The sequence below is a fragment of the Strix uralensis genome, chromosome 6, assembly GCF_047716275.1.
Source record: "Strix uralensis isolate ZFMK-TIS-50842 chromosome 6, bStrUra1, whole genome shotgun sequence".
Classification (NCBI taxonomy): Eukaryota; Metazoa; Chordata; class Aves; order Strigiformes; family Strigidae; genus Strix; species Strix uralensis.
Window position 1 is genome coordinate 30,264,551 of NC_133977.1, and position 22,976 is coordinate 30,287,526.

General features: G+C 39.1%; 1 protein-coding gene across 1 annotated transcript in view; it reads right to left on the bottom strand.

Moving 5' to 3' along the window:
• The window catches only part of CNTNAP5 (contactin associated protein family member 5), a 294,672-nt gene that overhangs the window by 2,282 nt on the left and 269,414 nt on the right, over positions 1-22,976 (bottom strand). The window contains exons 20-23 of the mRNA XM_074873542.1: positions 17,687-17,817; positions 16,286-16,370; positions 6,341-6,559; positions 906-977 (exon numbers count right to left, since the gene is read on the bottom strand). Coding sequence (XP_074729643.1) covers positions 906-977; positions 6,341-6,559; positions 16,286-16,370; positions 17,687-17,817 — 507 coding nt within the window. The remainder of the gene's footprint in view (positions 1-905; positions 978-6,340; positions 6,560-16,285; positions 16,371-17,686; positions 17,818-22,976) is intronic.

Here is a 22,976-nt window from a genome sequence, read left to right on the forward strand (position 1 = left end):
TCTGCCTCTATCACACCCTCCCTGGTAATTTTTATTTCTATTTTGTCACCTTAAGTAATATTTAAAGCGGCAATCATTGATGTAATTGACCTTATAATTTCAGTCAAATTCTGCTTTCACTGGAAGTAAAGTTGGGTCAGTGTATTTGGTTTTAAAAATCTAGACCTCTATGCTGATTCAAATTCCTGCTCTGCCATATTTTCTTCTGTATTATCTCTGGAAACCTTGCATGAGCCTTGTACACTCTGGTTTATAGCTTCTAGATATTATCAAAGGCAGCTCCCTACAAGGCATCCTATAAAATAAACAGAGATGAATTGCCTTCCGGGTTGTTAAAGGAAAATGAAAACCATACATGAAGCTATGAGGACAATTTTCCCTAACATATGAATGCTTCCATATGACCTAGCGAGTTGCACTACACCACCAGCTTGCAAAGAGAGAGCTCAAGAAATACAGGATATGTGAACACTGTGTTAAGGCTCTCATCAGAGTAGTGTGTAAAACAACTACCAGTTAGCTGGGTCTTAGATCACAGAATAAAATGGATCAGAGAATGGTTGAGGTTGGAAGGGGCCTCTGGAGGTCATCTTGTCCAAATCCCCTGCTCAAGCAGGCAGATAGACTTTGGTTATATTTTAGAAGACTCAGGTTCTTGACGATCCATAATGCCTTTTCTTGGGTGATACCCAACATCACGTGCTGCCACTATTGGCTTCATCCATAATGCAGGTGCCTGTCCAGGTAGCTTGATACAGGTGTGTGCTAATAAATACAGCAAATACTAGAGCTGCATTAGATTACAAAAACCTGAACTGGAATTTATGGGGCCCAGATTTAAAGTACCCTAGATTTCTGTCTTGACAGAATTATTTTTCAATTGTAATCTTTAAAAATGAAGTTACCTCCAATCACAGCTGAATCGCTTCTGACTGCGTTGGTGAGAGGCTCTCTTTCATCTGTCTTCCCAAAAGGATCTGCAGTTGGTTAAACAAAACAGGACTTAGTTTCTGTATCGATTACATTAATTTTCTCTGTGGCTTAGACAGAAGCATCCTCTTACCCTCAAGAATTCTGATCTCTTTTCAAAAGATGTGATTTGGTGGATTGGAGAATCAAACCAGAAAGTGCTCTGAAAAATAAAGTGACCTTGCAGGACAATTTTCTTCTACATCTTCAGGAGCAAAGTCTGTTAAGGGTATGTTTAAAAGGAAACAGAAAGCCTCACTCTAACATCTGAAAGTGTCTCAGTTTATCACTAGAAGAATCAGAGACACATTTGAACTAAATAGCCCACTGGGTGCTTTTCTCAGTCAGATTTTTTTTTTTTATTATTATTTTGATACCTAAGAAACAACATGAGAAAGAAGCAAAAGGAAAGGAAGGCTAGACAGATGCAGACCTGACCTACATTTGTAGATGCAGATATACAAGTCAAATACAATTGCATAAAGAGAAGCAGCCTCTGCTTGGGACAGCTTCTTGGAAGGGATGTTTTTCTCTGCATTGCAGAAATGCAGTGGTCAAATTGAATTCAAGACAGAGAGGCGTCAGAAATGAATTCCTATATTGAAGGCTTCTCAGTGTTGGAGCTCTCTTGCACCCTATCTATAAATGACTTCTGTCAAAACACTGGGCCAAACAGACTACATGCTGGCAGTTTCTCAAATTCAGATCCAAACCTGAGAGGTCAAGTCCTCCCTGAGGTCAGTGGAGTTATGGCAGTATACCTACTTTAGTCCTGTATGTTGCAGAAAATGCTGCATTTTCTATTGCTAGCTAAATCCATCTTTTCTGCACCTTACTTTTTTTTCCCTTTTAGCTTACCCTCTCCTTCAACGAGATTCCTATCTGTGTTTCTCTCCTTTACAAGCCTCCAGGCTATCATACAGAGGATGTACATGGGAGTTACGGATGACTGTCTCTGCTATATATTACACTGCTTTGCCAAACCGATCTTTCTAATGCAAGAGGTGGAAGCCTGACTGAGAAATTCAGTGTTGCAAGGTTTATTGTAATTGAACAGCCTTACCTTAGTAGCTGACTCAGCAACATTTTGCTCTCATTGCCCAAGAAGATATCTTTTATTGAAACAAGAAATAATTTCATATTTGAAATCCCATATTTGAAATAATTTCATATTTGGGTATCAGTTTGGAATGATGGTGGCTTTGGGCTATGTAGATTCTTAAAGGGGGCACTTTTTCCTTATTCTCTATGTCACTGATACCAGCCCCAAAGATGTGCAGAAGGCATCAGCCTCAAAGAGGCTTTCATGTTTTAAAAGATGAACTCTACTGCTAGTTTTAGGGGTGGAAGGATTTCTCATCAAACACATCCACACTGTAAAGTCAGGGTTCCCCATATCTGCAGTTTATTGACTGAGCTACAGGCACAAAAGGGACTTCTGGGGCCAACTGAACAACTCCAGTACACCCATTATTAATGTGAATGGTGATTGCCAATGACAGATTTGGACACTCCGGTTGAAACCTATTTAAAAGAAGCCCCTTGCTTGGATATTGGGTGCCTATAGTGATGTTGCCAAGAAACAAATAGTCATGGCAATTCTTCATCTCATTTACTACATACTAGCGGGACTGAAATGGGGATAAAAATTGTTGTTTTACATATAAATACAGATAACATCATAGAAAAGGTTAGGTTGAAAGGAAAAACTGGAGGTTATTTAGCCTAACCTCAAGCCTTTGAGCCTAAGCTCAAAGTAGGGCCAATTTCAAAGTTAGATCAAGGTTGCTCATAGCGTTGTACATCATGGGTAGGTTCATCTTCTTTATTTTTCAATATCTCAGAGTTAGTTATATAAATCAAAACTAGTAATTTAGGCTCTTTTTATTTAGTCAAACAGAGGAAAAGAACCTACAGATACTTTATACACTAAGATGGCTGTCAAATATGGACAGTGTGATTTGCCTATTTCCTTCCACAAACTAGAAGAGGGGAGTAATCATTATTTTAGACTCCAGATGATTTAACTTTCAGATACTGGACGTTTAGTGAGATATTTTCTACCCCAGCCCTCAGATGGTGCTAGTGAAATCAGTTACAATAAAAATTCACATCTGTTGAACATCAGTCCTCCTGTATCAGAGAAAAATCTCCAGCTGGTATCTGGTGCATGGTATTAGTCAAATAGAGTCATGAAAGACTATTAACTATGTATGAAAAAAGCATGAAATTGAATTTCTATCTTAAAAATTATATAAGACGTCATTCATGCCTAAAAGATTATGTTAGATCTGACACTAAATGCTATTAAAAGCTCCGCTATTTTTCAGAGACTGTTACCAGAATTTAAGCACTGAGAGGAAACCAGAACAAATGTTGGAGATCAGTTTCAGAATGGAGGCCAACAGACATTGGCCTTAAGAATTATGTTTTGCCTGAGAAATTAAATCAGGATACAAGGAGAGGAGGGTTTTTTACAGCGGAGCAGATGGCATGTGACAGCAGAACCATCTCCAGTGGGAACACAATAAACTCTGAAGCCAAGGAAAAGCAATACTGTGTCTCATATGAGACCTTAACAGGACATCCTCCTCTTCTTAGATAAAACTGATGACACTACAGTGTGAATCACTGAGGTTGGAAGCATTGCTGACTTTGGAAGACCCCTCTGGAAATCATCTAGTCCAAATCCCTACTCAAATCAGGGTCTCTTACAGCAAGTTTCTCAGGACTGTATCCGTTTGGGTGACCTTCTGCCACCTCTGCTAGATTTCCTGATCATTGGGATGGATCATTCTTGATCTTGGAGAGGTGATCCTTGAACCAGCTGTTCTTCTCATGAGGGCTGTATCCCGTGGGATCCTTCCAAGAGGTCCATGACCAGGTCAAAGGTTGTCCTCCTGAAGTCTGGGGTTGCAGACATGCTTTCTGCTTCTTTTCCTTCCTCTCAGGATCCTGAACTCCACCATCTCGTAGTTGCTACAGTCAAGATGTCCCGCCACATCCCTGGCCAGTTCCTCTTTGTTTAGAAATATCAGGTCCAGCACAACTAGTACTGTGAGACAGGGACTTGCAGTGTTTAAGCTGCCTTTCAGAAGCAAAATTTTTCTGTGTAGTTTCTGATTTACGAGAGTCTTTGGAATTTTTTACTTTAAATGCATGAAGACCTGCTCTTCAGCTGGAGTGGACAGACAGTTCAAGACTCCACCACCACAGAGCTGAATCTGCTCTGGCATATACAATTTTTTAATATTAAAAAAAAATTAGCATAATAAAAGTCCATTACCTCTATGCCACCAGTGTAGAGTTCAGAATACCAAAACCTCTACACGTGCCTCAGCAAGGAAGAAGGTGATTTGCAGATTTTTGTTAAATATCAAACCACTGTAAGTCACCTTTCATTTTGTTTCCTAATCAGAAAGAATGTGTATGGATAACTGAGCTGTGAGTGAATGAATTTTATTCCATATCTGTCTGCTAGGAAACTTCATTGAAGACAAGTATTCCTCTCTGAAGGAAAGAGCTTCAATTGTTTTCAAGTTATAAATATAGAAAGCTTTTTTCACACATTTAAAGAGTGATTTCCTAGAGGGCTTTTTTGTTGTATCTGTACATTAGAAAATCGACACAGACATGTACAGTCAGCTTTGAAGTTCTATTTTTCGTCTCAGACACTCAATAATGAGAAATCTGGAACTGATGAATTGAGATATAAGCAGTAAATTTGAAAGTTAATCCTTAACTCTGTCTTCTTTTTATGTCTTAAAATGTGTCCTTTCCATGTATAAATGTAATTCTCAAGTACATCTATACAAAGTATAATTTGCTACAAATTGGATTTTTTTTTTAACAAGAATCTACCGCCCAGTGCTCTTACTATAACATATAAAGACATGAAGTCTTCGGAACTAACTTGTTCTGAAGATCTTATTCAGGCTTAAATCAAATCCAGTATGAATAGCAAGACAGTAGTGTCAGTTAATTCATCATATTGAGAAGAAATCATATTTTAAAGCACCAAGTGGCAAAGACAGGGATGAACTTTTACAATAATTCTGCATTTCTGATGTAACCATGTTTAAACTTGACAATAGAGTGCAACTGATTGTAAGTTTTAAGCATTTAAGTCCTAAGATGCCACACTGCTCTGTGTTCTGTCCTGCAGTTCCGATCCTCAGGTTTTACTGCTTTCTAAACTCTTTAAAAACATTAGATCATCAAGGTGACAGATCACAGAGCAAGGAGTACATATTTTCAGTATCATTGCCCATTTGGTATTTACAAGACACATTTCTTCTGTGCATCAGAGCAGATACCTTAGACAACTCTCGGTGGTGAGAAGAAAGTTGCGGGCTGGGGCGAAGCACACACACACACTGGCAGCTGCTCTCCGCAGAGTAATCAGCAGCCTTTTTCCCTATGCAGAATGCTAATAGCATAATTTGTTTTCTGCTGAATATCTTAGGCAGAAGCTGCAGGAAATGGTGATTTGATACAAGTACAAATGTCAAAGGAATCATGTTATGATCTAAAATGGAGATTTATTAGTTATCAGAAAAGAGAAAGTGGCTTCATAGGTCAAGGGGCAAAAAGTAGCCCTTAATCTGTACCCTTTTCTGGTCATTAAGAATTCTGCCACATCCACTGGTGACTAAAGCAGCAACTTGATTGCCCCTGTTCCTGGTGACAACACTTCCAGCTGCTCTGAGTTTCCTCTTCTGCATACAAATTCACGTATGCAAAATACTTAAGATTCCCAGAGGACAGTTTCAGGATTGCAAAAGATAAACGAACTATTGGGATCATCTTACTGGTACTGCTCAAGTAGTGCTCCTTCTCTTTAGGCTGAGAGAATAAAGTAACAGGCATTCAATGGAAGTCATGTGCATGTGTTGAGGGGTTTGTACAAGGATTTTTTGTTCATTTCTGCTAGGGAGGGAACAAATTGGACTTGTTTGTTCTATGACTCCTATTGCTTCGTCACCACTGGGATATGGAATCTGTGTAACATTTATGTTCTCCTTTGAGATCTGCAGCACTGGAGCTACTTAGAGTGGACAGGAATGGCAAATCAGGTGAATAACCATACTTCCAATGCTGTTTCCACTATGGCTCTGGGGCTTTTTTGTTTGTTCTAGGCATGTTTTAGGCAATCCAGAAACTTAGTCTGAAAACTCTGTTTTAGTACAATGACTTTTAAAGGGGCCTTGGCTAATCCTAATGCTCATCCTCAACACTCTCAATTCTGAGAGAAGAGGCAACTTGCCAGTTCCAATATTTATACTATCATAATTGCTTTACAGCAAAAAAGAAGGAAACCTCACTCTACAGCATCTTTTAAATTCTCCATTTCCCTCTTGGCAAGACATACCTGATGAGGAATATATTGTGGTTACTGTGTTCACATCAGCTTCCATTATGGCTGCACAGCTGGATTCAGTCAAGGAGCCTTTGACAGTCACGGGAGCAACGCTTGGATGGCGTAAGGCAGCTTTCAGGGGAGCAATGTGGTTGTACTGTACAGAGGACAGGCAGCCAGTGAAGCCATAGGCATTTGCCTTTGAGACTTCAGGGTCCAGTGACAAACTATCTGCAGTACAACAGAAAAAATACTCTGGGAATTATCTGTTTTAGGAAGGCATTAAAAAAAATTAATCCTTTTTTGCCTTACCCACACCTTTTACTTCTCTTCATCCAATCTCAATAGTTCAGGTTTTCCTTCAGCAGCCTACAAGTTCTCCTTGGCTTGACCCATGATGTTGCCCTCCCCAGTCTGTTCTCTACAATGCTACTTACATTGAATCAAGTTGGCTCAGACATAAAAGCCTGCATTGTGCTTCTTTTCTCATCCATTTTCTCTACTGTCTGGACAATAACTAACACATCACAGGTTCTAACCATGACAATAATAATAATAATAAACAGTAAAAGTAGCAACACGGAATAACACAGGATCCTGGGGATGATGCTCTTTAACTTTTTTTGCATCTGTTAACAACATCATTTTCACAGAAATGGACCATATCTTTAAGGCATTCTGCCTCCTCTACTCTATTAATGAAGGAGCCTGCTCTCTATGTCTATTATACAATGTTTCATGCGGCCTAATATTGAAGGCTTCCACCCTTGTCCAAGAGTTTATTTTTTAACTTACTTTTTTGATGCACCTAATCACGTTACTGCATTTTTATAATCAGAGTTCCTAGGAATCCTCCTAGTTATAGGCCAGGCTCTCACTCTGCTAGCCCCATTCCACTGATAAAATAAAAAATGAAACTATACCTCTTTTTATCTAAATCAAAACCAAAGCCAGTATCTCCATGCTCTTTTCCAGCCTGAAGATGACATAGAACAAGTAATTTATCTGATAGTCTGTGTTAATTTAAATTTCACAAAGAGGAAACCAATTCAAAGGTAAGTGTTTTTTATTTCATTCCAAATGTTTTAGTATCAAAGATTGTTTGAGAAACTCAGTGAAGGATAGTGAAGCCATCTTCTCTTTCCTCCAAGTTCTCATTTATTTACTATCCAGAAATTGAAATTCATACTGCTCAGAGGTCTGTAACATGATACGCGTTATATCTAGGTCAATCAAACAAGAAAAAACCCACAACTCACACATATTTAGTATCAAAACTTATTCACAGTCTTAAAAATTATCTGCTAATGAAAAAAACCTCTATCATTGAAAGTTTTGGAAATATCTCCAATGACATTGGAAAATAAGGATTCCCAGCTTTTCAAGTTTATTTTCAAAGCTTGAAAGAGTAACATGGTAAACTTTAAAATAAGGTCCAATTTTTCCACTTTCATTCAAATACAATGATTTTACAAGTTCTCAGCCAAAAGGATTTAGGAAAAAAGTAGATGTTCTCTTATAACTGACATTGCTACCTGAATTACATAAACTTCTTTTACATGTAAAAAAAACCTCAAAGAGAAACCTCAAAGCTACACCAAATCACACATTATTTTGGTGCTCAAGATCTATGACCATTATGTCATGCAGTCAGAAGGAATTAGCTGAGAAAGATTTCTAATTATGTTTGAATGTCTTTATGGAAATATAACGTGGAAGAGTTTGGCTGCTTCTCAGTAAAGCAAGGTATGGTGTGAGCTTGCTCTCCAATGGGTCTTACAGAAGATATGCTTAGTCTGCAGAGCTGTCACAGGAACAGCCTCTGGGCTTGGATAACTGCAAAAAAGAGAGATTGGAAGGGAAACAGTGAGGCTTTGCCACTGGAAGAACAGGAGCCTTACAGAGGTTCACATTTGCTCTTCTCAAAGTGTGTCAAAATTGGCTGCATTCAGGTTTTTAATGAGATTTTGGCAGCGGTATTATAAAACAGACAAAGAATTGCTTCCAAGTTTCTGCAAGAAGGCTTATATAAAATTAAAAGACTGATTTACAGTATTTGACATCTTTGTTGAATTTATAAAACCCTTTGTAAACATTCCTACTGTCAGCCTTTCCTGTTTTCTTAGCCCTGACACAAAAGGTAGATTTGTTGGCATCTTTTAGACATCAGGCAATCTAAATTGCTGTGTTCTGCCCCAATGTGCAAAAGGTAAAGCCTAAGAAATAATGAATTCCTTTCTCATGGTACAGTAGTTTGAAAAGTCTAAGATACAGTACTGTTGAAGGCTTTTTTTAAAAAGTCAAATTAAGGGCCAATTCCAGAAGTCTTTTGTCAAAGGAAGCTTTGCATGAATGAGAACTAGGAGATTTGTTGTTGAAAGGCTTTGAAATTTGAAAAAAAGAAATCAAAGAACAAACCATAAATAACCCCAGAGTCCTCTGGTAAAAATCCCACGTGCGCAGATACAGTTTGCTTTATTATATGGCCCTAGGTGCAAGTCTTACGTCTTTCAGAAAATGGGGCTTTCACTGTTCTCAACAAGAGACCTGCACAACTTGGATGTGAACGACTCGTGCTGCCCTCTGAATTCTTGAGTGGATAACGTGAATCTGTGACTATGATGTGGTTACCTCCATGAAAGGCTTATTAAAGGCCACTCTGTCACTGAAGTCTTTATCATGATAAAATGTTTTTCCAAAACATATTTTCACTACATGACATGACGCTCAGTAAGAGAAGCAACTTGGTGAATTTCCAAGATCTATGTTGAAGCAAGGCCATATGAAACATCAGTGGCCTTCCTCTGACCTGGTTACACTGTGAATCTTTCCATGCATTTGACTGGCCTGGAAAATCACACCAAATTGCTGCTGATGGCTTGGTTTGATCTTCTGACATTTTATCATTGTGTTTCTGTTCCCAGTACTGGAGATTGAGTTACTTAAACGACTTCTACATAGGGGGTGAGAAGGCAATCTTTTTTGGCTTTTGAGTAATTTAACTGGCCTTTCTCCACAACTTAAGTTTACCCATATTTTTTGGAAGTAATTTTTAAGCTTTGTCTGCTGAGTTGTGCGTAAGTTGGTCTGGCTTCTTGCTGGGTCCTCTAGCTGCTCCCTGGAAGCTGTCTGCAATGTCACAGGTCGGTAAGTTTTGTGTCAGTTTTGCTTTCCTGTTTTCCATGTTTTTGCAATGGCTTTCTGTGATAATTAGCATTAAGTCTAACAGGTAGCTGTATTTTTTAAGCTTTATTGACTGTATCAACAAAATTTATCTCCTGATTCATTCCTATTCACCAAAACAGACATCCTGTTCCACTGATGTTTCTTTGTGGACCTCTGCCATATATAACACACTTGTTTTAAGACCATAAATAAATAAAGCAATTTTAAGTCTTAATATCTCAGTAATGGGGAATTAATTTTCATCAACAATAGAATTCTGCCAGAATTTTCTAGCACCAAACATTAAGCTGCTCGGCAGTGTATCAGCAAATTGACATAGTAAACAGTAACTAATATGACAGGTAACTGGAATGAAAGAGAAATCAAAAGTGTTATTTGTGTGCAGAGAGAGTGGCTCAAAAGACCATCTTTCTAAGGATATCACAGTGGAAAATGGACCATAAATATTATCCAATATCTTTTTGTTCTTTCTTTATAAACATTAATTTTATGTCACTCAGAAACTTAAATCTGAGGCCAAAGTTTACTCGTGTGATCACTTTCATCCAAGGAAGGCCCATCATGGATTTCCTTAATCAAAATTTATTTTTAATGTTAGCAGGAGCAGACATAGCCTGTTTTAAATGTCTATGCCCTAATTAATTAATCTAAGTGAATTGCTGGTAAAAGTGCAAAGGGTAATTTACTCTGTATGCTGAAGCACTGGTTGTCCTTTTATTTGAGTCTGAGAAATAGAAAGATGATTTTTGTGGGACTTAAAGTGTATCCATCACCTCATTTTGTCAAGGTGCTGAACAGCACTGGCAAGATTACTTCTTTGATATGGTCATTAGATTTTAGCCCATGACTTTGAAGTAAAAGACTCTTGTAGTCTCCACACTGCACCTGTCTCAGAGTTGACTAGCAGGTAGGTACTGTGTAGTTACCTCAAAAAATATGCTGCTATGTCCTTCAACAACCTCAGTAAACATTGCTGATACTAATCATTAATTTAGAAAGGGCAGAAAGCATATCTTGAATTGGACTGGAACCCACAAAAAGGCATCTTTGGAATAATTTCATTTCCTGGTGTGAGCCTGCCACAAAGGCAGCGGAGTGAACAACACAGAATATTTTCCTGGTTAGAACCATTGAGCTCAACCAGTTTGGCTCTTGCTGAAGAAAAGGATGTGTTTGAACAGGAGACAGGCTCCAGGCATTCAATGCACCTCCAAAACACTTCTGAAAAAGCAAGGGAGAGCAAAAGCAAAGGAAATGTACTTTTCCTCACAAATTTTCCCAGGAATGAGCAGAACGCACCAGGATTTGCTTGCTGGCAATTGAACATTTCATGACAAGTGGAACACTTGAGACTTTTTGTTTCATTAAGCTTACAGGAGATAATTCCAGACATGCATTTAAGTATGTTTTCTTAAAGAGAGTTTGTCATCGAAAATTAAGCACTGCTTGGAGTTGCAATGTGAAATTTGTTACCTGTCACAGTTTTTGACATTTGAATCCTAATCTTTCACAACACAGACAGCCCTGTGTGATTTTGCATGGGCTCAAAATACAACCTATAAAAAGGAGAAAATATGCAAGAAGATCGAGAGATGATGTGCAAAAGAACACATGCTTTTCTCAGGAGCAGACAGCTAAAATCAACTCAAGTAGCATGAATTCAGACTAAGAATAAAATTTCTGGATAGAAGTTGGACACTTATTTAGGCAGCGTTATCATCAAGAATCCGGGGATTTAAGTATGGTGTTATGATCATATGGTAAATGGTATTGCTGGGGAGAAAGTCTGAATAGATTTGGTCTCTTTTTGATAGAGACATGATGGCATTATTGGTTTAGACTGAATTGCTTGAAGTGCCTGGGGTAGCCAAACTTTGCTTATTTAAACGGCTGCCATCTTGGTCCCAAATGCCTCTCCTCTTTTATCCCAAGTAGTCATTTCCATTTTCCTCGATGCTTTACTAGGCTACTAGGAGGAAAACCAATTACTTTTAAAGGTGCCCTTTAATGAACCCAAGAGATCTTTTTCCAGTGTATGGTCTTTCTAAGAAATATTAGGACAAGAAGAGTCTGAAGTAAAGGAAAGAGCTTTGTTGTGACCAGAAGAGTTCAGCCAATATCGCTTGCAGCCATTGCTGTATTGTTTAAAATGCTAGAGCACGATATTCCAAGACTGTGACTTTAAATTTCTCAAGCAAATTCTGATCTTGTGAGCTTAAAAAAGGGAATTACTTTCCTCTGAAAGAATGGACTTAAGTCTTTTCCATAGAAACTCTCTTTTAGGAGATGCTGCTTTAGGGAAGCTTTTGTATATCAGAGTTAATGCCAACTTACCCCTTCTGATTTAATTATGCTGTTATCATCTCCCCCAATATGATATCACTCTGATGAATTGGACTTTGATCTCTTCAGTGTATAGAGTCCACTTTCTTCTTGTGAACTTTTAATAAGAAAAGCTATTGTAGAAATCGTAAGAATTGTACTGCACCTACATAATGATTTTAATAAAATTACTTTCCAGATAAACTTTTTTCTACATACTTTATATCAAAGCTAAATGATTCAGTGGAAAGACTCCTACAACTTGACTATGTTTTAGCTCAGGCTTTTAGAGATAAAAGATATCATGATTATGTGCTAGACTACACAGTTCTTTACATTGCCAGTGTGGGAAGGTCTGCTAATTCATCACTTTGAAGAAACAAGTAAATTAGGTCAACATTAATAGATGCTAAAGAAATCTGTGCAAACTTTTTCCTCAGAATACTCTTGAATCCCTTTCAATGCTACCCTTTTACTCTGGTATCACTACACAGCTAGTATATTAAATTGCTCAGAAGAAAATATGCAGACAATGAGATTCACTTCTCTGCATCAGTGATTATTTTTCCAGGGACTGTAATAGTGAAAGATTTAGACATGTTGGGGCACAGTTAAGAAGCTTTCAAAGATTCATTAAGGTCAACCCCAAAACAAATAAATGATATTTTCCATTGGGATAGCAGCTTTTTCTAGACAAGACCTAAACATATGCAAATGTGTTTCTGAGATCAGAAAATTACAGAATAATTTAAGTTGAAAGACACCTCTGAAGGTCAGGCAGTTCAATCCCTTGTTCAGAGCGAAGCCAGCTTCACAGTTAGGTCAGATTGCCAGTAGAGCTCATGTGGTTAAATACAGCAGTATGATCTCTGTAAGGAGTACTTAAAGTAAATGAACTGGGACTCTGGTTAAGATTTCACTGAGGCTTTGCCATAAACTGTATGACCCACTTGGGACCTGAATCCAGTACTCACTCAGTCCATGGAAAAACTCCCATTGATACTGATGATCTTTGGATAGGTCCTTTTGTGTCTTGCCTCTATATTTGTGAAGTAAAAATGACAAAAAACTACAGGATAATAATATTTTTCTATTGCTGTTGGATACTGTGAGGATGAATTCAAGAAACGCCTGTTGGCTACTTGAATGTTGCTTCTTTTTAGTCCCTTGTCTTCAAAGCTACACTTATATTTAGATTGATCTTTCTAAGGCAGCTATATGGCCCCATTACTGTGGATCTGAACAGCTCACAGCCTTTAATGCTTTTATCCTCCCAGCACCCCTCTGATGTAGGGATGTTCTATTATCCATGCTTTACTGATAGAGAACAGAGATAGTAAAGCTCAGACTGGTTCCAGTGGGAATAAAATGCCTGCTTACCTTTACATCTTCACATAAATGGCTTGCCCAAGGTCATTCAAGCAGTCTGTGGCAGAGTGAGTGTCCCTATGTTTTGAATTCCAGGTGAGCCTCCTCTGCTTTAAATGGAGGGTTTTTTCCTGGAATTCAGAGCTGGGTGTAGGGCAGCCATTGGAAGATATAGCAGATTTGAAAAGCAGAAAAAAAAATAACAGTTTAAGTAGCTTTTGACTAAAGGAATTGTAATGGGGCTGAATTGGGAGGGGGGGGGGGCAGTGTGTGTGTGTAAGATGGGGGAAGCACTATTATTTAAAAACTGGTCATTGTATGAAAGTGCACTTTTCAAAAGTTCCAGCTGTGCTAAAATGGTTATCAGAAAAAAGTCTGTTGAGGAAGAGGTTTCAAGCTTTTATGATGTCCTGCTGAAAGCTCTCTTTGAGATTTCTCGTCCAGTGGGAAATGAATGGTGGAGTTGAGAAAGAAGGTGGTGTAATCATCTGGTTAAGCAGCCAGGATCAGGCTGTTAGAGCAGGCAAATGAGCAGTGGTGTGACAGGAAAGAAGGAGAGAGAGAAATTTTCAGAAGAGTATAGCACGGATATGTAGGACACGTAGAACAGAGGTTTTTTATAAGGTTCTATTTTAGTGGACACTTAAATGTTCCTAATGAATGCCTTCAGGTACCTAAATCCCAGTGACATCCAAAACAAACACTACAGGAAGTCTAGGTCTACTTTGAAGTATCACATGCCTCTGGAAGTTTATGCTTTGCTGAGGGGATGAACAATGACAAAGAAGAACTTGGAGGATATTGGTTTAGGTCACCCATACTCACCTTCTGGTGATCCATTATTAAAAGGAGCTATAGTCAATATTTTATCCATATAATAGTACAAATGATGAATGTACATATTTATGTAAGTTCTACATTCCTAAAATGACAAGGTCCAGCTCTCCTCTTGATACAAGGCAATACTCTTGACTTCGTAGCAGTGAGGATTTTTTTTTTTTTCCTTTTTTTTTTTTTTTTGCCAGCATGGGATGGGACAGTGTGCAACCTGAGTAAGTTTGGAGATGATACAAAACTGGGAAGAGCAGTTGGTAGACGAGATGGTTGTGCCACCATTCAGAGGGACACTGGCAAGCTGGAGAAATGGGAAAACAGGAACCTCATAAAGTTCAACAAAGGAAATGCAAAGATCTGTACTTGGGTTAGGAATAATTCCATCCACCAACACTGGTTGGCACTGACCAGCTTTGCAGAGAAAGACATGGGGGTCCTGCTGGACAAGAAGCTGACCATGAGCCAGAAATGTGCCCTTGCAACAAATGCAATCAATGACATCCAGGGTTGCCTTGGGAAAAGCATTGCCAGCAGACAGAATGTGATCCTTCCCCCATACTCTGCATGAGTGTAACACTACTGTAGTGCTGGGTCCAGTTCTGAGCTCCCCAGTGGAAGAAAGACATGAACTTTCTGGAGTGAGTCCAGTGAAGAGCTGCAAGAATTATTAAAGGACTGGAGCATCTTTCATATGAGGAGAGGCTTGATAGAGCTGGGACTGTTCATCCTAGAGAGGAGAAGACTCAGGGGGATTTGTGATTCTGTGAGGTGACAAGGAAGAAACTAGAATTAGGATTAGACTGGAATTAAAGTGACTTGCTGGGATGTATTGTGTGATTCCTGGTACAGCAATAAGGTCTCCCACCATATAGATGACCAAGTTTATGGCTCTAGTGTCATTACAGATTATTAACTATTGCTATTATTATTACTATGACTAAAACAAAATCCCAGTAAACTTTGGGGCAGGAGAGATATAACAGAAGGATATATCCATTAAAGGCTGTCTGGAGACAAGTCTGTGGTGTTCAATGGAATTGAATGCCAGAACTCTGGACCTTTTGGCTTTGCAACAACCTTGCACTTGGAATTAATCATATTCTTGTGACTAAATCTAGTTTCCCTCCATGATGCTGAGCTGTACCTTGTCAGCTTGCTGGCTACATCTTTGAAGGTCTTTGTGTTCCATCTTGCTGGTTAGAAAAGACTTAGTTTATTGGTTTGGTATCTATAGGTGGAGCTTTATGTAGATGTCATGATAAGCAATGTTCTTTTAGGTTTTCAGCACTACAGCTGACAGTTGACAAAATGAGATTTTTAGCTTAGCTCTGACCTGGGCTGGAAAGTGTCAAATCTGTCCACAAAGGCTTCGAAGATTGCTGCATTTTGAACAAACATTAAATATAATTAAGGGGAAAATCAGCCCCTGCTCTTAATCTACTTAGTAAAACATGATGCAGAATGCACTAATCTCATTATACACAATTGTATTGCACAAGTAGACACTAGAGGAAGTCTACAGGTTCTGTCTAGCTACCAGTCCTGCAGGCCTTAGGTGCTATTAATAAAACATATAAAATTGTAATAGTGAAACAGATGTCAGGCTTGATATGGAGGTCCAATTCTAACAAAGGAATAAAATGTCTATAACCAAGGAAGCATTTAGAATCCTACTGGAAATGAATAAGACTTTTATATAAAGTAATATAACATACTTGACAACAAAATAGAGTTCTACTTTCCAAATTTCAGGCAGTTTTCCTGGTCTTGTAATGGCTTTGTTAGTGTGGAGGGGTAAAGATCACGAAGATCCAGAATTGTGGCCTCAGTGCTATATGTAATATAAATATTCCTTGCAGTGAAAAAATGGTAGAGAGGATGAAGGCTCACAATGCTGTTGTTCTTATCATTAGGAAACAGAGATGGCTTGAGAGGAGCAAGCTGTAGTCAGCAAAATGATATCATTAGGCTAAGATGCCAGCCTGTGCAGCCACACAAGCAGTATGAATCACTTTACTGGAGGGAGCAATGGGAGAAGTTAATATTGCTATCAGTGCAATCAAGGAAAGTTGCCAAATTTTTGCATTGATGAGATATACAAATAGGAGTACTGGAATGCTCAGGCCAACTCTTACAGCTAAACCAGACAAACAGAACCTCAATCCTCTTAAAAACCCAACATTCAGCACAGGTTAACTCCAGCACTATAACAACTGATGAATCAGGAATATTTTTAGTAGAACCTACCTGTGACCTTGCCCAGGGTGAGTGATTTGATGGCCTTAAAATCAATCTCAGAAAAGTTATGTTTGAGTTTGAGAACTTGATCAACCTGGAAGAGGTCAATAAAATTAGTTCATTATAACAGCATGTAGACACCCTGAGATCTCTCTGTACTGCAAACTTCTGGGAATGCTCTCAGCTGCAAATCAGTTAATTCTGCCCCCAAGCGTGATTCAGTTTCTAAAGATAGCAAAGTGAATGTGCTTTGATTTTAGCATGAGAAGCTGAAAGGTACACCACAATAGTCATAATAAAGGGCTTTAAAGAAACTTCCTCTGCAGAAAAGCTTAAAATGTTTGACACTGAAATCCCCCTGCTTCCCAAAATCCATGTCTAGTCACTTCAGAATACACTCAAAGGAGGCCTCTCTAGAAATATATTGTGAAGAATTACTTCTGCATAAAAGAAAACCACACTGCAGCAGATAATAGAAGACTGATACTTGAGGAAAAGCCTGGCTTTTAGCATAAGCCTTTTTCCTAGATAGTCAGGCCTACCTACCCTAGTTGCATGCCGTGTTGTTATTTTACCACCCAGACATGGAAACTGTAGACAAAAGAAAAACTGTGGTGCTCCCTGTGTTTTTGTCTCCTATTCCTTAACACACGGCTTCTCTGCAGACTGCCACCTTTCCCTGTTAAATGACTGCTGCCCAGATCTAGCCAATTTGTTTTGTAATATGAACCGCTATAATCAGCCTCAGAAGGAAGAAAACCAGAAGGAGCAGTAAGATGGTCCTCTTTTCCCTGCCTTGGAAAAACAGGCGATGCAGGGAAACAAGGCAGAGGAGGGTTCTCGTCTCTCATGAGATTGTTACATTCAGCATGGCTTGCTTCTAGCAAAGGGACAGGGCATTGTCATGCAGATCATGGCTGCACCCTGCCTTCCCTCAGTTTTTCCTTTACTGTCAGAGGATAAGGCAGCTGGGGTCACATTCTGCCTTGGGGCACATACCCTAAATGAAATTACATTCCCAGGTGCCCATTCCTCAGCTGTTTTTCTCCTTTTGGCAGCTTTTTAATGATCCATACTGAGTACTTTCTCTGGGACTACAGGTCACACAGACATCCCGAAGTTCCAGAACCACTCCAATGGTCCAGATAAACTTCTGGCCAAAGTTGTTTCCTAATTCACAGACTGTCAGAGACAAGGGAAGGAAGAAAACACCATAGTTGGGCACTCTTTGAAGCAGGGTCTAGATGAAGTTTTGGTCTAACCTACAGGGCTGTTCTGCTGCTGGACTAGCTTTGGTTGTACCAGATCAATGTGAAACCTTTGCCTCCTGCTGGTGATCAGGCACTGAAATCAGTGGGTCTGCTTGTGGCATGAGGTATTATTTAACACTCAACATAAGCCATGGCATACCTGAATGACGAGCTCTCTGCCTTCTCTGTTAATCTTCACATGGTGCAGCTCTCGGTTGGCAAAATTTCCAGAGTCAATGGTGAAAATGAGGAGCCCATCCTTACTCAGCTTGTATCGGACCTGTAAACTTCCTTAAAAGCAGAGCAAAATTCTATGTATAAAACCTGTGCCAATAATGAGATACTGTTCAATACCTTTACAAAACATATAGCTCATTTTCTTTTTATTACAGTGGAGTAAGAAGGTTAAAAAGTCAAGAAGGAGGTTGAAGAGAAATCAGAGTTCAAATTGTAATGAAAAGTGTGAAAAAAATAATGCACTGAAGAATTTTCCTTCCCACTAGCTAACAAACTCTGCTTCTGGAGAAACACAGCTTAATGGAGCAACTCAGCATATCAAAGGAGAGTGTGTCTGTCTGCAGGTCACACATTTAGCACTGCCATAAAAACTGATCTACATTAGTCTGTTAAGGATCGCTTCCACCAGAGGGCATGCAGGTCTTGCACTATTCTATTAAACTGATATTGGTGGATTTTACTATTCCTTTTCATCAGGATGTAACAGACAATGCAGAAGACAGTGACAACTGTGAGAATTATAACTTAATTTTAAACATTTAAAGGCCCAGACTCATTATAATTTATATGCAATACAAGAAAAGATATATTGTAAATGTTTATACAGAAAAAATATTTTTACTTTGGTGTTCTAACGTATTTGAAGAAATAAATATAATTCATATAAAAATGAATGCCAAACATCTCTTTCAGTCTTTATATCGAAAAAAGCATTGTGACTTCTGATAAATAACAGTACCATAACAAATCAAAATGCACAAGAAAACAAGGAATCCAATATGAATTTTAATTCACCCACAAATGACTACAGGGAAAATATATATACACACAGATATATATAATTTAAAATGAAAAGAACCTATTCTGATAAAATCCTTTCGAGTTTACTTTTCTGGGAATTGAGTAGCAGGGAGAAAAAAATTCTCTGAACTTTTGGAGCTCTTTTTTATGCATCATCAACCTAAATACATGGAACAACAGTGGTACCATAGAGTTAAAAAGCTCTTCTGGGGCTATTTTGTTACTGTCTCCAAGGAGAAAATGAATGCTGACAGCACCACAACCCTGAGCAAAGGGTCCTTCATTTATTTGCTGTTCTCAAAACCATCATTAAAAAAACTCCCATCTCCTTCCATTTCAGCCCTTCTGTTAGCACAAGTTCAAACTATTCCAAGTATCACTAGATTCTGCAGAAAGCTACAGGCAAATGTTACCTATGCTGACTGATAGGGACCAACTGACTGACTGTCATTGAAGGATGTGTTCACACTGTTTTAGCTCTAGGATTGGTTTCAGTGTTTGCAGAGGCAACGCCTGTGTACGCATCGTGATGCAGCACTATGTGAGAGAAGCCCACAGCACACCTGCATGAGCTGCTGCCTATGCGTGGTGCACCGCAATGTTATTCAGAGGGACCTCTGATCCCAGAAGCAGTCTGTCTGTTTAATGAGATGAATGAGCAGCCCTGCTTGGCTCCTATATTCAGCCATATTAATGCTGCAAGCTGCTTGCAGGTCTAGAGTTAGTGAGAGAGGACATGGGGCAGTTCTCCTTCACTACATAGTATGGATGCACCTGCTCCCTTCAGCCTTCCAAGTCCTCCCTCAATAAGGTCAACTCTGTTGTCCTACAAGCTGCTGTAAAACCACTTTATCAAGAGCTTAAAACAATGTATAAATTTCCTGCAGAGGGGGAATTTTGCCACCTCTACACAACTCACAGTGAACTTGGTAGTCCTTCCAGATCAGACCCAGAATACAGTTAAGATCATCCCTCCTCCTTTTCCCTCACCAGGGTGTTTGGCTCCTCGGGCTCCTAAGAGCTGCACTTTTTGTAATATTCAGTATGTCCCAGATGAGTACTGCCTCTCTCTGAGCTTTGGAGGATAGAAACAAAGCTTCCAAAAACAAGAGGAAAAATGAGAATGAACTACTACGATGAGGGCTTTTTAGCTGATTGACAGGGGTGAGTTTTTAAAGTGAAAATTAAAAAAAGGAGATAAAAGGCATTTACTTTCTCACACATAGTCATGCATGTTAGAGGGGAACTTGTGAAGAGACCAAGTTCAGTAACAACTGCTAAATTGTTCAGTGTGATATTATAGGTCCTGATTCAGCTGCCCCAAATCATATTGCAAAGCTCCTATCCCCTCATTGCATAGCCAGGACTGTGAGTGAGTTACTCTCTATCACCATTATTGTCACCCTTAAAGGTCCAAATTTAAATCACAATCCCATTTTCTGGTACTGAATTAAAGATACATCATCAGGGAATAACAGTGTAAACATCTTACAATCACTTTACTCTAGAAAGACATGAGAAAAGAAGCCCAAGGGAAAGGAATTTAAGGTACCTTCTTCAGACTTGATTGTTAGAGCAGTGGGAGAGTTGATAAAAATTGGAAAGCTTGCCTGACCCTGCATACCACAACTGAGATGACCACACAGAATAAAATGAAACAAAGATGTAATAGTGTAACAGATTGGTCGAAACTAGAAATCATGTCCCAGCAGAAGTACTTTATAGGCCACCTCTTACCTGGAGCCTTTGAAAGGGGTGCAATGTGAAAACTGGAACAGGGCCCAGATTTGGTCTGTGACCTTGTACTAATTGCTTAGTTTGCAAATGTGAAAAACTTCTCTGCTCTTTTTGAATGCTATGAACACAGTAGTATATAAAATATAAATGGTACTACTATATCCAGGTGATCAACATAGCAACTAGCACATTTGTGTTCAAAGAGAGTCAGCAAGATACGCAATCTATTGAGGCTCTCGGCTGCTGCAAACAGGGATTTAGCCACTGACTTCATCAGAGAAGCACTGATTTTAAACCAGAAACCATCTGTTCCATTTGTTGGGACACAATGGAGGAGGTTCTTGACATCTGTTGAGAACAGATCTTACTTTCTATAGTAGTATAATTTTACCTTAAATCATTTAGAGACATCAGCGAATAGTATCTTACTTTATCAAATTGCTTTGAATTCCAATGGCAACTTTTTTTGGATGGCTGCTCTCCAAAATCATTGAATTCAAGTTGGCATTTTGCCTGGGGTCAAATTTGCATTAATATAAACCAGAAGTACATGGGCTCATCTCTCCAAAGGTGTTCTGGAATTTACACCAGTGTAGCCAAGAGCTGATTTTGGCTTGCATTCAGTACCAAAACTTCTTTCGTTATCATAGTACAGAATAATTTGTCTGGAAGATTACACTGCCACTTTGCTACTTGACAGGCAAAATAAAGGTATTATTAATTAGGATTATTATTAAGAATTTTTTTTTGTCCTTTGAATTTTGATTATCTGGTCCACTGACTTTCTCCATCACAACAGCCCAGTGTCACTAACTGCAAATAAAAATCTGTACATAAGCCAGCTCTATTCTCCCTATTCTCTATTCTCTCTCTATTTTGCATCATTTTTGCCTCACAATAGGGATTCACACTAATCATGAGCAGTGTAATTTCTGGCAGTCTTGTTGCAGTCATGCCTGTCATCCTCTTTTCAGCTCCCCGTGTCTGAGCATGCACACCTGGAGTGCCATAATGCTCAAGCAATGCATTGCCTGTTGTGTTTTCTTCCTTCTCTGATGCATGTGCAATTGCTGGAGGCAATTTCTATTAAGTCCGTAAATGAGGGACAGAAGGAAAGAGAGAGGTGTCATGTTTTTGGCCTTGGGCTGGAAAATTTTAGTGGGCATATTACCCCAGCAGTGTTAAGTAAGAGGAGATTCACGCTTGATCATAGTCATCCCTTTCAGCTTCAAATTCTGCAGACTGCAGATCAGCATGAAGATATGCTGTGCTAGCTCCAGAGTAGCTGAAAAAGGGAGCAGGCATAGTTTAACCACAGTGTTACAGAGTGCAGCATGGCCTCTTTTTGCCACTTTTGGAGGAAATGAGTCCATGCGGGCTGCCATGCTACTGTGATGAGACCACTACCAGTACCAAAACTGGCTTGCTACATATCACTGTGGCCTTCAGTCTGTAATCTTCAATAGTGTAATCCATGACTGTAGGGCTGAATGACATCTATCTGCTGATATCAAACAGCTACAGAGCTATTTTAACAGGGGTCCTGAGGGTCCCTGTGTGCAGCAGGAAGTTCTGAGATATAGAGATCAAAGGGCATCCTTTATTTATGCCATCCCATGCTGGTGACTAGGTTGGGGATGACTTTTCTGAAACAAAACACTCCCAGGACACTTCAGTTGTGATAGAGGCCAGGGTTAGTACTTGCTAGCAGTACAGTAATGATCAGTGTCAGCATAACCAACCTCCAGGCAGCTACAGGAATAGCATGGTGCCTTCAAGCTGTTTCTATCTTTTTGCTGAGGACAAGAAAGATGTAGTAGCAGCTCTTAAGACTATTGGTAACAAGGACATTAAACTGGTTAAAGATTTCAAAGTGTTCAGCCCGAAGAAGAAAAAAATATTCCCAAACTGCACAGTGTGAAGAAATACCTTGGTCATGATGTTACATATTCTGTGTCCAAAACGTTTACTGATTGAACGTGTCAACAGGACACTTGTCTTTTTTTTGCCTGTGTCTACAGCAGTGCCTGAGTGGAATGTCAGAAACATCTGGTGGCTTTGTGGCCTATGCCCACTAACTTTACATTCATTCTGGACTGCCAAAGCTTGTGTTTAAAATAAAATATTAATTTTTAAATAATCAGCTGGGAAAGGGAACATGGAAAAATGTTACAGAGAGTGTTCTAGCTCATGAAAAGACTTTCTGGCTTGAAAGATCTCACCCAGTGCTAGTTATTTGGCAAAAAAGGTTGAAGCAGTTCTGCAGAAAACAAAAAAATGGATACCAGGATTTTGGTCTATAAATCCATCAATCATAAGCAAGGTTCTTGTCACACATGTCACCAGGACCACAGGTCTTGTGTCATTTAGTCTTGAAGAACCAAACAGCAAAGAAGGGAATGACATGCCCTTTGAGTCTGAGACTTCTTTGCAGGACCTTCATTTACAGAAACTGGTTTTAAATGAGTCCAGATTGAACCCAACATCTCTGCCAATTTCAGTAGCACTTTTTAATGACTTAAACTGGCTGAAGCAGCTGGCAAGACATCTTACACCACTTGGAGAAGTTGAGGTTAGTTCAGGGAGCACATGTGGATGGCACACGTAAAACGTACAACTTTATCAACATCACGTAGCATCAGGAAAAATCATTTAAATGAGGGCAGCTTACAACT